General features: G+C 42.4%; 1 protein-coding gene across 1 annotated transcript in view; it reads right to left on the bottom strand.

Annotated features, from left to right (window-relative positions):
• Nucleotides 1-1,216: 1,216 nt before the first annotated feature.
• Nucleotides 1,217-21,419, bottom strand: part of LOC141271543 (uncharacterized) — a 67,455-nt gene continuing 47,252 nt past the window's right edge. The window contains exons 12-18 of the mRNA XM_073681597.1: nt 15,163-15,313; nt 9,583-9,726; nt 9,238-9,429; nt 6,646-6,709; nt 6,434-6,537; nt 6,214-6,325; nt 1,217-5,448 (exon numbers count right to left, since the gene is read on the bottom strand). Coding sequence (XP_073537698.1) covers nt 4,601-5,448; nt 6,214-6,325; nt 6,434-6,537; nt 6,646-6,709; nt 9,238-9,429; nt 9,583-9,726; nt 15,163-15,313 — 1,615 coding nt within the window. The 3' untranslated portion in view covers nt 1,217-4,600. The remainder of the gene's footprint in view (nt 5,449-6,213; nt 6,326-6,433; nt 6,538-6,645; nt 6,710-9,237; nt 9,430-9,582; nt 9,727-15,162; nt 15,314-21,419) is intronic.

Here is a 21,419-nt window from a genome sequence, read left to right as displayed (position 1 = left end):
GTGACTGTGGAGGCCAGGTCATCTGGCGTAGCACCCCATCACTCTCCTTCTTGGTTAAATAGCTCTTACACAGCCTGGAGGTGTGTTTGGGGTCATTGTCCTGTCGAAAAATAAGTGATGGTCCAACTAAACGCAAACCGCTGCAAGATGCTGTGGTCGCCATGCTGGTTCAGTATGCCTTCAATTTTGAATAAATCCCCAACAGTGTCACCAGCAAAGCCCCCCCACACCATCACACCTCCTCCTCCATGCTTCACGGTGGGAACCAGGCATGTAGAGTCCATCCGTTCACCTTTTCTGCGTCGCACAAAGACACGGTGGTTGGAACCAAAGATCTCAAATTTGGACTCATCAGACCAAAGCACAGATTTCCACTGGTCTAATGTCCATTCCTTGAGTTCTTTAGCCCAAACAAGTCTCTTCTGCTTGTTGCCTGTCCTTAGCAGTGGTTTCCTAGCAGCTATTTTACCATGAAGGCCTGCTGCACAAAGTCTCCTCTTAACAGTTGTTGTAGAGATGTGTCTGCTGCTAGAACTCTGTGTGGCATTGACCTGGTCTCTAATCTGAGCTGCTGTTAACCTGCGATTTCTGAGGCTGGTGACTCGGATAAACTTATCCTCAGAAGCAGAGGTGACTCTTGGTCTTCCTTTCCTGGGGCGGTCCTCATGTGGGCCAGTTTATTTGTAGCGCTTGCTGGTTTTTGCAACTGCACTTGGGGACACTTTCAAAGTTTTCCCAATTTTTCGCACTGACTGACCTTCATTTCTTAAAGTAATGATGGCCACTCGTTTTTCTTTACTTAGAATTTGTATTATGGCAAGAAAAAAACAGCTAACAGTCTATTCAGTAGGACAATCAGCTATGTATCCACCAGACTTCTGCACAACACAACTGATGGTCCCAACCCCATTTATAAGGCAAGAAATCCCACTTATTAAACCTGACAGGGCACACCAGTGAAGTGAAAACCATTTCCGGTGACTACCTCTTGAAGCTCATCAAGAGAATGCCAAGAGTGTGCAAAGCAGTCATCAAAGCAAAAGGTGGCTACTTTGAAGAACCTAGAATATAAGACATATTTTCAGTTGTTTCACACTTTTTTGTTAAGTATATAATTCCACATGTGATAATTCATAGTTTTGATGCCTTCAGTGTGAATGTACAATTTTCATAGTCATGAAAATACAGAAAAAACTATAAATGAGAAGGTGCGTCCAAACTTTTGGTCTGTACTGATATATATATATATATATATATATATATATCTCTAAAAATTTTCAATTGTTAACGATTAAAAACAGATACTTTGATTTATTCTCATTTATATGATAAGTTATTCTATTTTCTGTACTTGATTATTCCTGGAGTAAAATCTCTGCAATTAGCAGTCACCAATATGGTCTACAGCAGCCATCTGGAGATTGGAAATAAGATTTTAGATGGTAAGACTTTTTAGGGCTTGTTCACATACCGTTTTTCTGGCCCATTTTGCAAGAGTTAAAAAATTTCTTGCATATATTTTAAATACCGTATATAGTATTTATATTTTGGAAAGATTAAATCTTGCAGATTTCACTTTAGTGTCTGCACCTCATGACACTTCCTGTTCTGTAGAGATATCATATCACTTATTACAATGCAAGGTGTCATCTATATACTGATAACACCGGATCAGTCCGTCATTCACAATAGGTGATGGTCATCACCTCCTCCCCTACTGCACAATTATCACTATCCAGATCACAAAGACTGCTTCAACACTAAGGGTATGTGCTAACGTTTGGGTTTTGGGGCAGAAAGATATGCTGCAAATACTTGAGTGTTGGCAGATAAAATGCTGCATAAAATATGTTTTTACTCGTAAAACACATGGACCAGTTGAGCTGCTTGATAGTATTTAGCTATGTTAGGAACGCATAGGCCAACTTTAAGGCAGTAACAATATACTGTGGCCCTATTTACTCGTGGGATGCCTCCTTTCCAGACAAAAGAATTAAGCATTGTGTTCTTTTAAGGAAGTGAGATGGTTCATTGATCGGAAGGAAGTGGAAAAGGTAAAGTAATGCGGGGAGTAATGTCATTTTAAGGGTGTGTAAGCGACCTAGCGAAGAGATTTGGCGTTTGTCCCACAGCTGTAATAGAAGTGTTTGAGGGTAATTCGCAGAATAGAGAGATTCAAGGTTTGTGGTCAACTTGGTGTCTAGGTAAACAAACGGTAGAGGTCCATTGGAAAAGGAAATTCTGTTTCAACTCGGTTACAAGAGAAGTGGAAAGGGAAATATTTAGGACATAGGATTTTGACTGGTTGATCTTAAAGCGCACCTGTCAGCAGGATTGTGCTTAGTAAACCACATACACTGTCAGGTGGGCGCCGTTGCACTGAGTAAAATGATACCTTTGATACTTAAATCCGTCCTGTTGTTCTTTTATAATCTTTATTTTCAGTTCTGCCATAATGATATGCTCGTGCTCTGGGGTGGGACTTTAGGGAGGGGCTGTAACTGGTGCTCTCATTATGTATGCTTATCTCTGGCCTCTGACAGGTCACTGAGCTTTCAGTCACCTGCCTACTATTTTAAATATTGCTTTCGTAATTTCTCTGCCAATGTAAAATTTACATGTCCCAAAATGGCCATCAGGGCCCACGCATGCGCAGTAGCATCTTTCTGTTACCGCTGGGCGGCACTCATAGCATCCTGGCAATGACAACCGCAGGGGTCTCTTGCAGACCCCGGGTTGTCATGGCAACCCATCGGTGACCCATGGTCATCTAACACGGGCGCTGATGGGCGGGACTAGTGAAGTCTTTCCGCAGCGGCCATGTTAAATGCTGCTGTCAGAGATAGACCGCGGCCTTTAGGGGCACATGATAGCTGATCAGAGCAGTTTTGTAGAATTGGGGAATGGTCTGACCAATGGGTAGTTAGGATAAAGATGGCGGGTATGTTAGGTGGTAGAGATGGGCGAACAAATATGTGGTCTGTTCTATTAAAGATAGAGTGACGTGGAGAAAAGTGTAATCCATAACTTTTGAGATAAAATGTTCTCCAAGTGTCTACCCAGTGATGGAGAGAAATATTTGCGAAAGGATGGTTTCAAAGGAAAGTGGAAATAGTGAAGAGCGCTCTGAGGGAGGGATAGAAGATTGATCTCAGTTTGGGTTAAGTACGCAGTTGAAATCTCCGAAAAGCAACATGGGCATGTTCCGCAACGAGATTAAGTAATCATGAAAAAGTCATGGCTACGCCCACCCATCAAATGAATGGAAAGTGGTCGTGCTTCTTATGCCAAAAAGGTTACTCCAGTCCATGAGTGGAATAACATTTTTGGCGAGTAACTCCCAGTGAATTTGGCGCATTTTATTCCTACACACCCCTCATTAAGACTGGGTGTACAAAACACTAGTCTTAATGAATTGGGGCCAGAATCCATTGACATTTCACACCCCAATGCAAATGAATGGGACATTTTATACCCCCAAATAATCAGTGCAAACTAACTAATGCTATACAAATTTTTAAAAATCCCTGGACTAGGTCCAGTAAATTACGATGGGGATAATCAGTTTACAGATAGAAACCGTCAGAGCATTTTCTTAAAGGGATTTTCGCTTAAAAATGGCCATTTACAAAAAAGCTTTGGTGGGAAGAAAAACTAGCAATATTTATGTAATACATAGCTGCCAAAAGAGGAATTGAGATTATATAATTGCAAAGGACAGGTAGTCCGTATATGGAAAGATTGTACCTTAACACAAAACTTCAAGGTTTTTTTTTTTTTTCCTTTTCCATTTTCAGCACTGGAGTGGTGCCACTAACGTAAGGTGACCCCAGTATTATACTTACTAGCTGCCGTCTTCAGCTCTTCCCGGCACCGGGAATAAAATTAGCAACACCACTCCAGCGCTGCAATATAAAAAACCCACCAAAATGCAGGATTGGTACTCTAGACAGTCTGAAAACTCATATTCAACTGAAAGATGTAGGTTTCGTCACAGTGTAGCACATCTCCCTCTTAAGTCAGCTATACACATGTACAGACTGCAAGTTTCCAGACCTAAACTTACAGACTAATATTTGCTAAAGAGATCGTTTGAAGCCAGCTGTAAAATGAGTTAAAAACCATTATTATCTGCATTGGATCATGACAGATTTTTTGCATTTAGAGGCAAATATAAAAAGGTTTCCAATTATTGACAAACTAGAAATCTGAAAAAAAAAAATAAAATGAAGGAGCTTTGCCTACAGAAAAGCAAGAGAATCCTTTAAAAGTATAATTTATATACCGGTATAGGTTTTTGTCTAAAAGCAGTGGTAAAAGCGTACATCCTCTGCTAAATAAAAAGGAGTAGTGTAAGCTCCTCGTGTCTGTTGTCAAAATGTCCGAGGCTCTGCAGGGTTCATACACAAGAGAGTTTGATGCAATCCTTAGGTTCTGATGTGAAACCAAGAATAGGTTTAGGAAACAACTGAACTCCCTACTTCACAACGTCAATAACCTTCACTTCAGATTCATTTTCTTTTGTTGAAACGAAGTATGAAATGGGAGGGATGGGAGATCAAGGGTTTTCTACCCAAGATTGAGACTTTTGATGGACACTTCAATGGGTGTGAATAACCTGATGTTTTACAAAGTTTGATCTGTGAGTAAAACTTCTTCCACATTCCAAACATGAGAATGGTTTCTCTCCAGTATGAATTCTCACATGTTCAATAAGATCCGGTTTCTGGGTAAAACTCTTCCCACACACTGAACATGAATAAGGCTTCTCTCCAGAATGGATTCGAAGATGTTTAACAAGATCAGATTTCTGGGTAAAGCCTTTCTCACAAACTGAACAAATAAATGGTTTCTCTCCCGTATGAAATCTCTGATGAATAATTAGAGCTGAATTTTTAGTGAAAGATTTCCCACATTCTGAACATGTAAAAAGATTCTGGCCTGTGTGAATCCTCTGGTGTTCAGCGAGGCCTCCTTTCTGGGTAAAACTTTTTCCACAATATGTACATGAAAACGGTCTCTCATTTCTATGAATTTTTTGATGTTCTGCAAGCCCTGTATTCTGGCTAAAGCGTTTCCCACATTCAGAACATGAAAATGGCTTCTCCCCTGTGTGAGTTTTCTGATGTTTTACAACAGCTGATTTTTTGATAAAGCATTTCCCGCATTCCACACATGGATAAGGTTTCTCTCCAGTGTGAATTCTCTGATGTTCAACGAGATCGGATTTCTGAAAAAAGGATTTCCCACATTCCTGACACTGATATGGCCTTTCATCTCTGTGAATTCTCTTATGTCTCTCAAGATTTCCTTTAAGTGTAAAACAGTCCCCACATTCAGAACATATAAACGGCTTTTCCCCTGTGTGAGTTTTGTGATGTTCAACAAGGTGCGACTTCCGAGTAAAAGATTTGCTGCAAAGCTCACATGAATATCTCCTTTCTGGCTCTGAAGGAAAAAAAAGAAAATAAATTCAGAGAACAAGGAACAATTTTAAGTTTATAGAACACTGAAGCATATTAAACACCATTAAAAGGGAATATCACCAGGTTTTTGCCACTGAATCTGAAAGCAGCATGACGTTGAGACAGAGACCCTGATACCAGAGATGTATCATTTACTGGGCTGCTTGCTTTAGTTATAAAATCACTGTTTTATCAGCAGGAAATCATCACTAGAGGACTAGTAAACCTACTGCCGCTTAGCTCTTCCTGCACCACCACCGACTGAACACTGTGCATAGGCAGAAAGCTGCCAATAATTTGTTTTAGTAGGGTTATACAGAGCTCAAACTTCAGAGGACTGGTAGATCTGCAGCAGAGAAAACAGTGATTTTATCAAAATGACATCACTCAGACCAGTAAATGATACAATGCAATCAGGGTCTCTGACCTTATATCATGCTACTGTCAGATGGAGTAGCAAAAACCTGGTGATAAATTCCCTTTAATTAAGCTTATTAAATAAACAAAACAGAGGATAAAGCTATTCCCATCCTCTCCTCAACATTTATGTGAAGCCCAAATGAGAGAGTGCAGGGGAAACACTGACGCCACCATGAAATTTTAGTAGCACATTACAAAAATGAAGACAAGATGGAGCAGTCTGAAATTGACCGTGCTGCTCATATAATATGCATAAACGTAATAGTAATGCCATCAAAGTAGCATTTGCTGTTCACACCCAGCAGCTCTTTATCAATCGACATCTTACCTGCTATGACAGACAAAGGATTCTCCACTTCAGTCTGCTCCTGATAATCATTTACAACATACATCTCATCATTCTTAACGTCATTAACTTTGATAATAAAGATGTCCCCTACCTGAAAACAAATAAAATTTGATTTTTTTGTAATTTGTAAATTAGTTTATAAGAACTAGACAAATTATCTTAATAACATATAGAGTAGATTGGTGTTATTTATAGAGACCTCAACTTCATCTTCCTGGTTATCAACTGGTTCCATTTTTACTGGATAATCCTGGGAATGAAGGCTGGGAACGCTCTCTGGTACATACTTATTACTGGATCCATCTGCAAGAAATGCAGAGTGACTGATGACATTCTTTATATATAAACAATGTTAAGACCCAGGTGACCTGCAAAATCATTCTCATAGAATATATGAAAAGCTCCTTGTACCTGGTGACATGTGGGGCTTTTCCTCCTCCTCCTCCTCCATTTTGATGTCCTTATGTCCTGTTCCCTACATAAAAATTAACAGTTAATCTTTCATCAGATTTCATAGGACAAACTGCAAATGTTATTAAAAGGGGGTTGTCCCAGAATGTGATAAATTGGCCTTTGTCACATATTTCTAAGTGCAGTCTATCCTAATTACATCTCAGGATGGGCTCCAGTCTGAAGAAGCACTGCTCCAGAGACTTGTGTCTCAATTGACAGAGGAGCAGTATTAAAAGCACACATACCGGTGCGCTGCCAGAATATAAATAAATCAGGGGAAAAAAAAATCCTTTGTGCTCAGTCAACCGAGAAGATTATTTCTTCAGAGGTCAAAGCCTTACTCCTTGGTTCATGGAGGTACATGGATATAGCTCTTCTGTCAGTTGAGAGACAGGACTTGGGAGCAGTGTTCTTTAGATTACAAATAGAAGCGAGGAATTTATAAGCACCAGTCTTTAACTTTCAGCTTTTGACAACAACAGCTACTCAGGAAACTCTCTCAGTGGTGCCAATGCCAACAAGCAGAATAAAATGATCATACAGAGAGAAGAAAGGCAGCACTCACCGTTTCCTTTTGTAGTTAAAAGTCCTTTATTTTAACCAAAATTAACATCCATTCAGCAGTTTGCAGAATATCAGGGAGACATGCGGGGAGAGGAGACAGGTGGACGACGGACGTTTTGAGTCTAAATGATGCTTAAACGGGTCCAATCTGATCTTAACTACAAAAGGAAACGGAGTGCTGCCTTTCTTCTCTCCATATGATCATTTATTCAGATTACAGCCAGTCCTGACATGTGACTACGACAGGCTGCCATTTGAAAATTCTTGAAATCTGGTGACCTATCCGCTTTAAAGAGGACCTTCCCCAAAAACCTTTATGTTGAACTACACACACTGTAATATCGGCTGAAGAGTAGTAAATTTTTTTAATTTTTATTTCACCTCACAGTTGCAGAGACATTAGCAATCAAAATATTTGACACCTAACGAGTGAACATACACTTAGACTTAAAGAAAGTGATCAAGCGTAGCGTCTAGTGATGAACGAACGTGCTTGGATAACGTGTTAGCCGAGGATGCTCGGGTGTTATCTGAGTATCTTGTAGTGCTCGGATAATATTTTCGAGTCCCTGCGGCTGCATGTTTTGCGGCTGTTAGACAATCCCCACATGCATTGCGGCTGTCTAACAACCACAGGGACTTAAACATTATCCGAGCACTACAAGATACTCAGATAACACCTGAGCATGCTCGGCTAGCACGTTCGCTCATTACTAGTACCGTCTACTTCTCCTTGTATACGTTGCCCAATCATAGGAAAGCAGCAACACAACAAAACGAACATGTCCCACCATAGCCCAGGTTACTCAGTGTGTGATATGTAAGGACACAAATGAGATTGCCTAGTCTAACCTCCTGCATGATAAAGTGCAGCAGAGTTTAACGGTGTCACATTACAAATCCTTATTATCAGCTCACCTCCTCACATAGCACTGTCAGCTTTGATGTACTGCTTTTCCCCCTACACAGGCTAACCAGAGATGAGTCACACTTTATGTCTGTTGTGCTCAGAGCAACTTGTAAATCACTCTGCAGCAGAGAGTGAGAGACAGATCGGGCTGTCATTACATTCACACAGGAGTAGCTTATTTTGCCCTCACTGCAGAGCCATTATGTCTGTTATGCTTACAGCATCTCATAAGTGTGACTACTCTGGACAGGCAGTATGGCAGAAATGACAGTGCTAAGAGAGGAGTCCTGTGACACAGCTAAACTCAGCTATCACTTTGTAATCATGCAGGAGGTGTTACCAGGGCAGTATCATTACATGTCACACACTGAAAAATCTGCTCTAAACTATGATGTGAGAAGTGTTCTTTTTCTTCCTGATTATAATTGGCCAACTCATACATGAAGAAGTACATGCCACCAGTGAAAACTGTTTGATTACACCCACCCAATTTAAGGGTATGTGCCCACGATCTGTCATAGTGTTTTGGACACAGCTTACCTGCACTGCGTCCAAAACACTGCATTCTACATTAGAAGCACAGTGGATGGGATTTATAGAAATCCCAGGCCCGCTGTGCTTCTATTTGATGCCGTGTAAACTCACCCGTGGCGCGGCTTTACTGCAGCATGTCAATTTCTGTTGTGGAGATGCTGGTCTCTGCAACAGAAATTTCCACAATAGAATGTATTGGATGCGGTAACTCCACGTGTTCAATGAATACATGCACATTTACCTGCATGATCGGATGAATCGAAAATATGCTGGGTCCAAAGTGCTGCCATCGCCTGATCGTGGACACATACCCTAAAAAGTTAACTCATTAGTTGCCAAATACTTTGATTGCCAATGTCTTGGCAAAAGAGAGGTGAAATAAAAAAGAAAAAACAAAAACCCACACCATTACATCCTGTGTTCAGTTCCAAGTGTGGAACATAGAAGACAGTGCAGGCTTATAGCAGACCTGACATACCCAATGGACCAGTCATCTTCCAGACACCACCCTCGTTGTCACTCATTTCTCTGGATCCACTCACCTCTCCAGTCAGCAGCTCAATTATCTTATTGGTGAGTTCCAGGATCTTTTGCTCATTGTCTTTTCCAAAAAATATCGAATGAGAGGGCGACAGCTTTATGGGAATCTGAATATTGCTGTAATCTTCTGACTTGAAAGTGTGGCTAATGGGAACCTCACTTTTTCCAGATGTCTTTTTTACTACTGTGCAATCCTATGTCGGAAGAGTGACATTAAAGTATTTTACTATGTGTTCCCAATATCATTCACGTTGTGATTGTGTGTGACAATACAGAGTCTCTCACTTCTCCAGTCATTTCCCTGCTTTAAAAGTATTTCATGTGACTTACATCTCAGAATCCCTCACCTCTCCGGTCAGAAGGTAGATTATTTCCAGGGTGAGGTTCAATATCTCGCCGTTTTTGTCCTTATCCATTCTCGAGTCACTTGGGGAAAGAACCATTGTCTTGCTACAATTAATGTGACCGGGAGGATGCAGTATTTGAAACACCTGAAGAGAAAGGAGGCGAAGAGTGGACATCTGATAAGCTGTAGTTTTTTTTTTTTTTTTTTTTTTAAACCTAAGTGATAAAAAGAATCCTTTATAAAAAGGAAAAAGCATAAATCTATTGTGAATCATGATTTCACTCGGTACAACAAGAAATTATTTTTGTAAGATTGATTTAGCTCTTATAGGGTTTTCTCAAGATGCCTTTTGAGAAGCACACCGTTCCCCAAGTTCTTGGACTTTTGGATTGCTGGGTGGGATGAGGGCTCCTCTTTGACTGAATGTCCGCACTTCTGATGCGGTGTATGGCCTTTGTCTGTAGATTCAGCATTGGCGAAAGCACTGGGATTATGACAAGGCATGGCAATAATGATTGCCACAAATGTCCTGGGTGTAAAAACAAATCATCAAGGTTTCGCTAGATGAATGGTAATTTTCGTGCACCAAGCACCACACTGTGCACTGTGTAAACTATCTATACCTACAGTCAATACAGTCTACACACCCCTGTTAACATGCCAGGCATTTGACATGTAAACCAAAAAAACAATCATACCAAGAAGAATAATTTTAGAACTTTTTCCACCTTTAACCCCTTCACGATATATGATGTCCACTTATGTCACATGTCATATCCTTGTATTTGATGTGGGCTCACACGCCGAGCCTGCATCTTTCCCGGAAGATGATGGCTTAATTATTCAGCCATCATCAGCCTCTAACAGGTGGGGCAGAGCTCCGCCTGTGGCTGTCTACCTGCTTTCAGTCTAACAGCGGCATTTAACACACGCCGGCAGGCAGTGCGTCATTCCACGCGTCCATGACATGAAATCCCCAATACCTGTCATTACAATTCTCCTGTGAAAGCTTGCGTTTAACTGGTGCCCACAAGAGACTGTGATGTTAGCTATACATAGCAGTGCTAACGCAATGCTGTGTATAGCACAAGCGATCCGGTGATTGCAGCTTCAAGTCCCCTTAGGGGGTCTAACAATTACACTAAAGTGAAAAAAAATGTTTTTATAGATCTGGAAAAAAAAGCAAATAAATAAATACCGTATTTTTCGGACGATAAGACGCACCCCAAATTTTTGGGTGGAAAATGGGAAAGAAATATTTTTTATAAGATGGGGGTCCATTTTATAGTCTGAATAGGTACAGTATCTTACATGGGGGGGCGGTGAAGTGAGGGTCATAGGAGGCAGGGTCCTTCAGGAAGCCGGCGGAAGTGTAGGAGTGCTGCGGACCCTGGATGCCAGAAGCCGGTGCTCCAGCAGTGGGGAGTTGCGGTGGTGGTGGAGCAGGATCGCAGGGCCCTCCGTTTCCTGCCTCAGGAACCCGACGGGTGTAGAAGAAGAGGTGAGATGGTGCGGGGCCTGAGCCTGGCTGTGAGCAGCGTCGGGCGGTGATTCACAGTGGCGTGCGCGGCTTTCCGGTGGCAGCGGCCATCTTCCTAAAGCTGTGATCTACAGGAAAATGGCTGCCGGAGCTCCCGGTCTGTGCATGCGCCGGCTCGGGCAGCCATTTTCCTGTAGATCACGGCCACTGGAAAGCCGCACAGGCCGCTCTGCTTCACCGGCCTGATGCCGCTAACAGCCCGACACCGGTCTCGCTCGGCCAGGCACAGGTCCCGGCCCCAGCCACTCAGCCTCACTGCTGACAGCATGTCGCCTCTTCTTCTGCTGCCACGTTCCTGAGGGAGGGAGGGCACAGAGGGCCCTGCGATCCCGCTCCACCACCACTGCAACTATCCGGTATAGTAACGGTCGGACCATTAGACGCACCCACCATTTTCCTTCCAAATTTGGGGGGGGGGAATGCGTTTTATGGTCTGAAAAATATGGTAATGCACATATAAGGTACTGCTGCATTTGTAAGAGTCCAATCAAAATATAAGTAAGTTAATTTGATCGGTAAATGGCGCAAAGAGAAAAAAGGAAATCTAAACCCTAGAATTACATTTTTTTTGTCTGCCGCAATACTGTAACAAAATACAGTAAGGTGATCAAAACACTGTATGTACCCCAAAATAGTATCAGTAAAAACATCCACTCAGGGCGCAAAAACAAGCCCTCACATTTTTTTTTACAAATTTCCAATTTTTTTTTTCATCACTTAAAATAAAAAAACAAAACACTATACACGTTAGATATCTGCATACGTGTACTGACCTGGAAAATAATATTGCCAGATCAGTTTTAGCATGTACTGAACATGGTAAATAAAAAAACAAAAACACACAACTGTAGAATTGCACATTTCTTGCAATTTCAACACTTGGGATTTTTTTTCCCCCAGTACACTATGTGGTAGAATGAATGGTGTCAAAGTACAACTCGTCCAGCAAAAAACAAGCCCTCATACGGCTATGTCAATGGAAAAATAAAAAAAGTTATCGCTCTTGGAAGAATGGGAGGGGGAAAACGAAAAATAAAACCACGGAAAAAAAAAACATGTCATGACTCCTCAATTTCCATGACACCGACTTCAACTCCGACTCCACGACTCCCTCATACATGGCTCATGTTTAAGTGATAAATTTACTGCAGCACAGATTCATCTCAGCTAAAAGTCTAGACCCTTAGATCAGGAATAGGACAGACATTTATAGGACATTTCATAACTTTCCCAAATTCTTATGGAAAAAATACTCCCCACAAACTGCATTGAACTACTGTACCCAATTTATTATATATTTTAGGAGTTGGAGTCGGTCCATTTTTTACCGACTCCACAGCCCTGGTTACACTTCCTGGGGTTCTTGCAGAGGTACTCACCTGGTCCTCGACTAGGCACCAGACGCCAGCTGTCTGGCCACAGTGGGCCTGGAAAGGGCTCTGCCAAAGTTCCCCTTCCATTATCTGGAAGCTGGGTGAAGAGTATTTCCAGCCCTCAAGAACACGCCAAGCTGGGCAGCTTATGACAAGAGTGTCTGTGGCTGCGCCTTTGCTGGTTTGGTGCCAGTCTTGCTGGGTCTCTCTGGGATGCACACAACAGGGACTCTGTATATGGAGTCCGCAAACTAGTCTAGGAAAATCTGCGCTCCAAGAGGCAAAAGTGCTCAGTCCCTCCTGAGTCTCGATGTGAGACTAAGCAGTACTGTACAGCCACATATGGGGTATTTCTACATTCAGCAGAAATTGTGGGACAAATTTTGGTGCCATTTTTTACCCATTTTCCTGTGTTAAAATGTAAAATCTGGGGCAAAAAACAAAATTTGTGTTTTGTAAAAAAAAAAAAAAAAAAAACTTCCCTGCCCAATGGTATGACATTCTGTGACACCTGTTGTGTCAATGATCACTGCACCCCTAGATAAATTCATTAAGAGGTGTAGTTTGTAAAATGGGGTCACTTACTGGGGTGGTGGGGGGGGGGGTTGCTGTTCAGGCACCTCAGGGGCTCTTCAAGAGGGTCATGGCACCCGTAAACCATAACCGTAAGAACTGTGCTATAATATGGCACGCCTTCCTTCTGAGCTTTCCACTGTGCCTGAAAAGTATTTCCCGATTACATGTAGGGTATTGGCGTACTTAGAAGAAATTTTAACAAACTGAGGTCCATTTTTCCTACTAGCCCTTAGAAAAATTAAACAACATTTTAGTAGTAAAAATTTACTAATTCTTTCTTCACTGCCCAATGGTATAAAATTCTGTGAGGCACAAGTGGTATTAACATGATCACTGCACCCTTAGATAAATTGATTGGGGGGTGTACTTTGTAAAACAAGGTCCGTCTAGTGACGCGAACGGCCAGTGGGCGTGACCGACTAGAGGGCACGGACTCGCGCTATACAAGTGTATGGAGTGAGGCCATGCCCACTGGCCAGGGGCATGTATAACTCATACATACCCTCCGGTCCTGGGTCTAAAGTCGGCGAATCCCCGCAGCGCACAGCGATTAATAAGTCTGAACTCACACAGAGTGACTGCAGACTGATCAGTTTTGACAGGACAACCCCTTTAACAAACAAAGCAAAGCTGCACTAGCAACCGTTAGAGGCAGATCCTGGCTGTTTGATATGGGGCAAGATAACCCCGTGAGCCAGTTAAAGACTTGGGCCGCCCATGTACGGCAGATGTTCGGAAGAGGTTAAACAAGTTGTTCAAGACTTTTACATTGATGTCCTATCCTTAGGTCATCAATGTCTGATGTGGTGTTGCCCCACTCTGCCCGATGGCCTGTTCTCGGTGCCAGCCAGACCTGTTCAGTTGCAGAGCTACACAGCACAGCTCCGTCAACTGTATAGTAGCTGCAGGCAGACACTGCACATCTATGCCCTATTCTAATCAATACTACATTTAAAAGACTGAACATTAAGTCATTTTTGCACTGAAATGAGTATGCTCATTCTTTTAAATGTTTTTCCCTGCGATTTATACGCAAAAAAAAGTCTATGGAGTACAATCCTAGAAAACATGAGACTGTTGGGAACTCTGCAAGTTTCTTATAAGCTCAAGTGTGGCCCAATTCAGACTGCTATGCAAAGGCCCCAACTTATTTTTGATCAGTGCTTCCCTTTATTAAAGGAGCTGTCCACTACTGAACAACTCCTGCTTAATCAATTCAGGATCCCAATTAAAATAGTGAATACTCACGTCATCCAGCGCCATTCCAGCGATGTCGGCACCACTTTTCCCCAGAGGCTGACATGACTTGTTGTGTCATGTGCCAGCTGCAGCCAATGAGCTCATAGATATTCCATCAGGACATCAGCTCTGACAAGCCACCACTCAATGGCTGCAGCCATAACATTATACCATAAGTCACGTCAGCCTCCGGGCACGGTGGTGTCGACATAAATGAAACGGCGCAGCACGAGGAGAGTATACATGGTTTCTACTTATCCATGGGCCGATTCAGGACCCCAAAGAATTTAAACGTCCGGGTGGTCCACACAGTACTCTGCACTGACATTCTAAGTCCTCTATGCAGTGTAGTCAGCTTGCACAAGATGGTGGAGGTGAGAATCCGCCCATCAGACTCAGCCAGATTTCCCAAAGAGAAAATAAATCCGGATTGCCACCATCTTTACCTTCTCTATCTCTGTATACACAGTGCTGATCCAGCTCACGCACGCAATACCGGTGAATCCCGTCAGTGTGCGCACAGAACACTGTCAGGATTCATAATGTCTGCATTCACATATGCAGACTTATCAGGAGACCAGACAACCCCTTTAATATAAACAGGAAAGTTCTAGAAGGTTCAGAGCCCCATATAAATAATGCAGGGGGTTCACCCTTTACAAGCACTGGACTAAAAAATAATAATAAAGCACAGTTTTAACTAGATTTGGAGACAACTATAAAAGAAGAGCATTAGAAATCACTATAAATTTGCCTTATAACCTCGGGGCCATAAACAAGAACCATACATAGAAGCCCCTCCCCCAGGAATGAAGCCCTCGAAGTCACCACCCCTTATAGGTAATCCACAAACCTCTGCCCCCACAGCCATGCCCGATATACCGGGACATGATGACAAAGTACAAACCACACATACGCCAGCCAGAGCCCTCTCCTCACTCACAGCAGCCCGTCCTCCGTCCTGGAAGTAATCCGGCCTCCCACTGCAATTACTTCCGGCTCTTCTGCTTCATACGTCTCACGTGACATAGTAGCCGCCAATGATTGGTTTACTCAGCCCAGCAGCGTAGGAGTGCAGGCAGTGCCAGGCTCCAATATGGCCGATTGTGTCAAGACATACGAATAACATATACAGAATATGCAACTCAGCAACCATTTTTTTCGTAGCGCTTTTGAGCAGGGGAGTCCACTTTGTTTTGGTCATTTCACCTCAGAAACCTCGGTTTCTTGTGAGTAGTTGTTGAGCAGGGTGTGCCTCTTTCTCAAAGGCAGCATTCATTTTGTGAAGTCTGAGTCCATGGAGTTAATGTGAGAAAGGACACAAAAAAGTACAAGACATCACCTTAGGGTACTTGTGTATGGAAAAGGCAGTATGGACGTCTATCGCATGGCATGGCTCCTATAGACATAAGAAAACCTGCCAAATGTCCAAAATTATCCATGAGACACCATGAAAGGGGCAAATTTCCCAGTGGCGCTTACCTACCTACCTCTGCTGGGCATTTTACCACTTCCAGAGCCGATGGCCAGGAATGGAGGTACGGGCAGGAGCAAGGAGCCGTAAATATCCCATCATTAATGTCCAGTTTTCCGGGGAGTAACCATGTCATTATACGGAGGACAGGTAAACTTGCGTTCTTCTTGGTTTGTGAGTTGGGCCAATTTTTGTCTTAGTGGCCAAGCCCTGGCTTTCAGTTGTGCCATGCGTCACTTTATGTGGTAATAACTCTGGATTGCTTTTACATATCCCAGTGATATTAAGAATATTTTGTTTTGTGACACATTGTACTTTAAAGTGCTGGTCAATATGTTTTGCGTTAATTTATTAACCCCTTTCTGACATGTGCTGGACTATTACGACACATGTCAGGTTCCTCCCTTTGGTGCGGGCTCCGGTGCTGAGCCTGCACCTTTCTGGGCACATGACAGCTGATCTGTACAGCTGTCATGTGCCTCTAACAGCTGCTGGTGGAATCGCGACACTGGCTCCGCCCATCGACTACCCCGTCATATAATCGCGGTATCAATAAAACATCAGCCCGGCGTGCAAAAAATAATCCCTCACCCGGCCCCAGATCCCGAAAAATGAAGACGCTCCAGGTCTCGGAAAACGGCGCCATTGTTTTTTTTTAACAAACTTTGGATTTTTTTTTCACCGCTTAAATAAAAATAGAACCTATACATGTTTGGTATCTATGAACTCGTAATGACATGGAGAATAATAATGGCAGGTCAGTTTTAGCATTCAGTGAACATGGTAAAAAAAACAAAAAAAAAAACAACTGTGGTATCACACTTTTTTTGCAATTTCACCGCACTTGGAATTTTTTTCCCGTTTTCCAGTCACAATATGGTAAAACCAATGGTGACGTTCAAAAGTACAACTCGTCCCACAAAAAATAACCCCGAACACGGCCATATTGACCAAAAAATAAAAAAGTTATGGCTCCAGGAAGAAGGGGAGCAAAAAATGAAAATGCAAAAACGGAAAATGAACAGAAATTTGGTGAAAATGTAGAAAAATGTTCTATTTTCAAACTTTCAGTTTTTATACTCTTAAATGGAATGTATCAGAATTTTTATGTTTGTATTAATAATTATTACTATTATCATTTATTTTTTATAAATAAAAAAATATTTTAACCCCTTAACGACGGTCTTTAAGGGGCCTTATTCCACAGTGCTGCTATTTAATGGCTCTGAGGAATAAGTGAATAGCACCGCCCAGAAGGTGCAATGCCCACTGGTGGCAGCTGTATATGACAGCTGGCACCCTGCAGTATCGGCCACGTCCAGATTTGTTACCGATCGGGGTCAATTAACCCCTTAAATACCTCTAAGTGGTTAAAAGGTGGTTTCAAGACCCCCTTTGACAGGATTGACCCCTTGCTGATCGTTGCCACAGTACCCTAAGGTCATTGGATAACCCCAGGATACGGTGGCCTGTAAGATCCTGCTAAAAGCAGAGTCTAACAGCCTGTCAGTGAGTCACTGACAGGTCTCAGGCACTGCAGTACACGAGTACTGCAATGTATGAGACCAGCAATCAGAGAAAAGTTTAACCACTTCGCGCCAGAGCCTGTTTTTGCCTTCGTGACCGGGCCAATTTTTTCAATTCTGACCACTGTCACTTTATGAGGTAATTACTGTGGAACGCTTCAACGGATCCCCCTGATTCTGAGATTGTTTTTTTGTGACATATTGTACTTCATGATAGTGGTAAAATTTCTTTGATATCACTTGCGTTTGATTGTGAAAAAATCGGAAATTTGGTGAAAATTTAGAAAATTTTGCAATTTTCAAACTTTGAATTTTCATGCCCTTTAATCAGAGCAATATATCACACAAAATAGTTAATAAATAACATTGCCCACATGTCTACTTCACATCAGCACAATTTTGGAACCAAAATTTTTTTTTGTTAGGAAGCTATAAGGGTTAAAAGTTGACCAGCGATTTCTCATTTTTACAACAAAATTTACAAAAACATTTTTTTTAGGGACCACATCTTATTTGAAGTGACTTTGAGGAGCCTTTATGACAGAAAATACCCAAAAGTGATACCATTCTAAAAACTGCACCCCTCAAGGTGCTCAAAACCACATTCAAGAAGTTTATTAACCCTTCAGGTGCTTCACAGGAATTTTTGGAATGTGGAAGAAAACAATGAAGATTTAACTTTTTTTCACAAAACTGCTACTTTAACCTCAAATTTTTAATTTTCACAAGGGCAGCCAGAAAAAATGGACCCCAAAATGTGTTGTGCAATTTCTCCTGAGCACGCTGATACCCCGTATGTGGTGCAAAGCCACTGTTTGGGCGCACGGCATGGCTTGGAAGGTAAGGAGCGCCATTTGACTTTTGGAATGGAAATTTGACTGGAATGGATAGCGGACGCCATGTTGCATTTGGAGAGCCCCTGAGGTGCCTAAACAGAGGAAACCCCCAACAAGTGACCCCATTTTGGAAACTAGACCCCTCAAGGAACTTATCTAGATGTGTGGTGAGCACCTTGAACCCCCAGGGGCTTCACAGAATTTTATAATGTTGAAGTGTGAAAATAAAAAAACACATTTTTAACACAAAACTGCTACTTTAGCCTCAAATTTTTAATTTTCACAAGGGCAGCCAGAAAAAATGGACCCCAAAATGTGTTGTGCAATTTCTCCTGAGCACGCTGATACCCCATATGTGGTGCAAAGCCTCTGTTTGGGCGCACGGCATGGCTTGGAAGGTAAGGAGCGCCATTTGACTTTTGGAATGGAAATTTGACTGGAATGGATAGCGGACGCCATGTTGCATTTGGAGAGCCCCTGAGGTGCCTAAACAGAGGAAACCCCCAACAAGTGACCCCATTTTGGAAACTAGACCCCTCAAGGAACTTATCTAGATGTGTGGTGAGCACCTTGAACCCCCAGGGGCTTCACAGAATTTTATAATGTTGAAGTGTGAAAATAAAAAAACACATTTTTAACACAAAACTGCTACTTTAGCCTCAAATTTTTAATTTTCACAAGGGCAGCCAGAAAAAATGGACCCCAAAATGTGTTGTGCAATTTCTCCTGAGCACGCTGATACCCCATATGTGGTGCAAAGCCTCTGTTTGGGCGCACGGCATGGCTTGGAAGGTAAGGAGCGCCATTTGACTTTTGGAATGGAAATTTGACTGGAATGGATAGCGGACGCCATGTTGCATTTGGAGAGCCCCTGAGGTGCCTAAACAGAGGAAACCCACAACAAGTGACCGAATTTTACAATCTACTCCTCTGTATAAATTAATCTAGTGGTGGGAAAATAAGTAGATAGGTAAATGGTCACTAAACCCATAGATGAATTCCCACAGAGGTGTCATTTCTATAATGGGGTCACTTCAGGGGGGATTATGCTGTTCTGGCACTTTTCAGAGTACCAGAGCTAAAGAATCCCCCCTGAAGTGACCCCATTTTGGAAATGAAACCCCTCTGGGAATTCATCTATGGGTTTAGTGACCATTTTAACTCAATGGATGATTTCCAGAAACAAGCACGCAATGGAAGGTTTAGATTCTGGAGAACCCCCCCTGGAAATTAAGTGAGCTCTACTCGAATGTGTCATTCACTAAATGAACCAAATGTTTGAATGACAAATTGGGATACATTTTTACAGTTTAAAAACGTGGTTCTGTGTGGAAGATTTTAAAGCAGTCAGTGACGCATAAGGCTGGCAATGATGGGCATTGTGGGCAATAGTAGCGGGTATCACGCCTCATTCCTCTCTTAGTACATACACGACATCTTTTCTGGGGGTTCCTTCTTGTTTCCGTTGCTGGAATAAGTGCAATAAAATGTCGCTCAGTGAGTCTTTTCACATCCTCAGATTCTAATGGATGAGCGGGGCTAACACTTTGAAAGACAAGATTTTCAATTACCTTTTCTTGATAATCAAGAAAAGGATCTGAATTTCCTGCTTTTTTGTACAACACAAAAGAATTGTATGTGGCCACCTGAAACAAATAAATAACCAACTTTTTATACCAGGTATAGGACTTTCTTGATACCTGGTATGGCTGTAGAACCTGGTCTGCAAGGTCCACACCCCCCATGTGTTTGTTGTAGTCAATGACTGACACAGGTTTTTGCTTCGGAGTGGTGGATCCTAGTTCTACAGTGGCCCTTGTGGCATCTGTGTGGATCGAGCTGAGGACAAAAATATCCCTCTTATCCCTATATTTCAGGGCAAGCAGCTCTCCGTTGCGTACAGCCCCTGACTGCCCCTTTTGAAACTTTTGGTTGACCAATGGTTGTGGAAACCCCTGACGGTTTTTACGGATGGTCCCACAAGCCCCGATGTTGTGTTCAACCAGACTTTTAAATAGGGGTATGCTGGTGTAATAATTGTCCACATATAGATTGTAGCCTTTTTGAAAAAATGGACTTATCAGCTCCCAAACAATTTTTCCAGATGTCCCCAGATAAGTAGGGCATCCTGGTGGGTTTAGTTGGCTATCTTTCCCCTCATATATGCGAAAAGCGGATGTGTATCCGGTTGAACTTTCGCACATTTTATAGAGCTTTATTCCAAACCTTGCCCTTTTAGATGGGATAAATTGCTTGAGGTGCAGTCTTCCTTTGAATTTTACAAGGGACTCGTCTATAGAAATATTTTGTGTTGGGGTGTAGAGGCTTAAGAATTTTTCTGACAAATTTTCAATGATGGGTCTAATTTTATATAACCTGTCATGTTCTGGGGCATTTCTGGGCAGGCATTGACTATTGTCGTTAAAATGCCAAAACCGCATGAGCATTTCATAACGGGTCCTAGGCAGAATGACTGAAAACATAGGGGTGGCTTGAACAGGGTGGTTGGACCAGTAGGATCGAATGCTCGTTTTTTTTAACAAGCCCCATGGCAAATGTAAGTCCTAAAAATTTTTTTATTTCCGGGACATTAGTTGGTGTCCATAAATTTGCCCTAGCATAGTAAGATCGGGGATTCTGGCTTATGAATTGGGACGCGTATAAATTTGTTTGCACGACAATATGCTCTAGCAAGCTGTCTGTAAAAAACAAATTAAAAAAATGAATTGGTCCAAAATCTTCCACCTCCACATTTATACCAGGAGTGGCGTTGAAATCAGGGCTGAATGGAGCAGCCGAATCCGAAGCCTCCCATCTGGGAAATGCTAGATCATGTGGCAACGCCCCTTGTACACTGGCGTGCGCCAATTCACTAGTAGCAGGGACAGCGCTTGTACTGGGCAGTGTTCCCTGATTTGGAGACGTTTCTCCAGTAGCGCTATTTGCCCCTATTGCTGTACTGGTCCTTGGGCTTGAGGATGGAACAGAATCACTGCTCATTTCTGGGCTCTCAGTGTCGCCGCTACTAAAGCCCTCAAAATCCATATCTCCATCTGAGATTGCGCTGTCATCAGTGTCAGAACACAGCAGGGCATACACCTCCTCTGCGGTATAAGTCTGACGGGCCATTTTATTTTTATATTTTTTGACTGGACTGAACGGACCGGACTGAAAGGACGGGACCGGACTGGACTGACCGGACTGATCTGACAGGACTGACTGACTGATGTGACAGGACTGACTGACTGATCTGACAGGACTGACTTACTGACAG

The sequence above is a fragment of the Phyllobates terribilis genome, unplaced genomic scaffold, assembly GCF_046119375.1.
Source record: "Phyllobates terribilis strain yellow unplaced genomic scaffold, ASM4611937v1 Scaffold_5__5_contigs__length_657084704, whole genome shotgun sequence".
In the NCBI taxonomy this organism is placed as follows: Eukaryota; Metazoa; Chordata; class Amphibia; order Anura; family Dendrobatidae; genus Phyllobates; species Phyllobates terribilis.
This window is presented reverse-complemented; position numbering and strand designations above follow the sequence as displayed.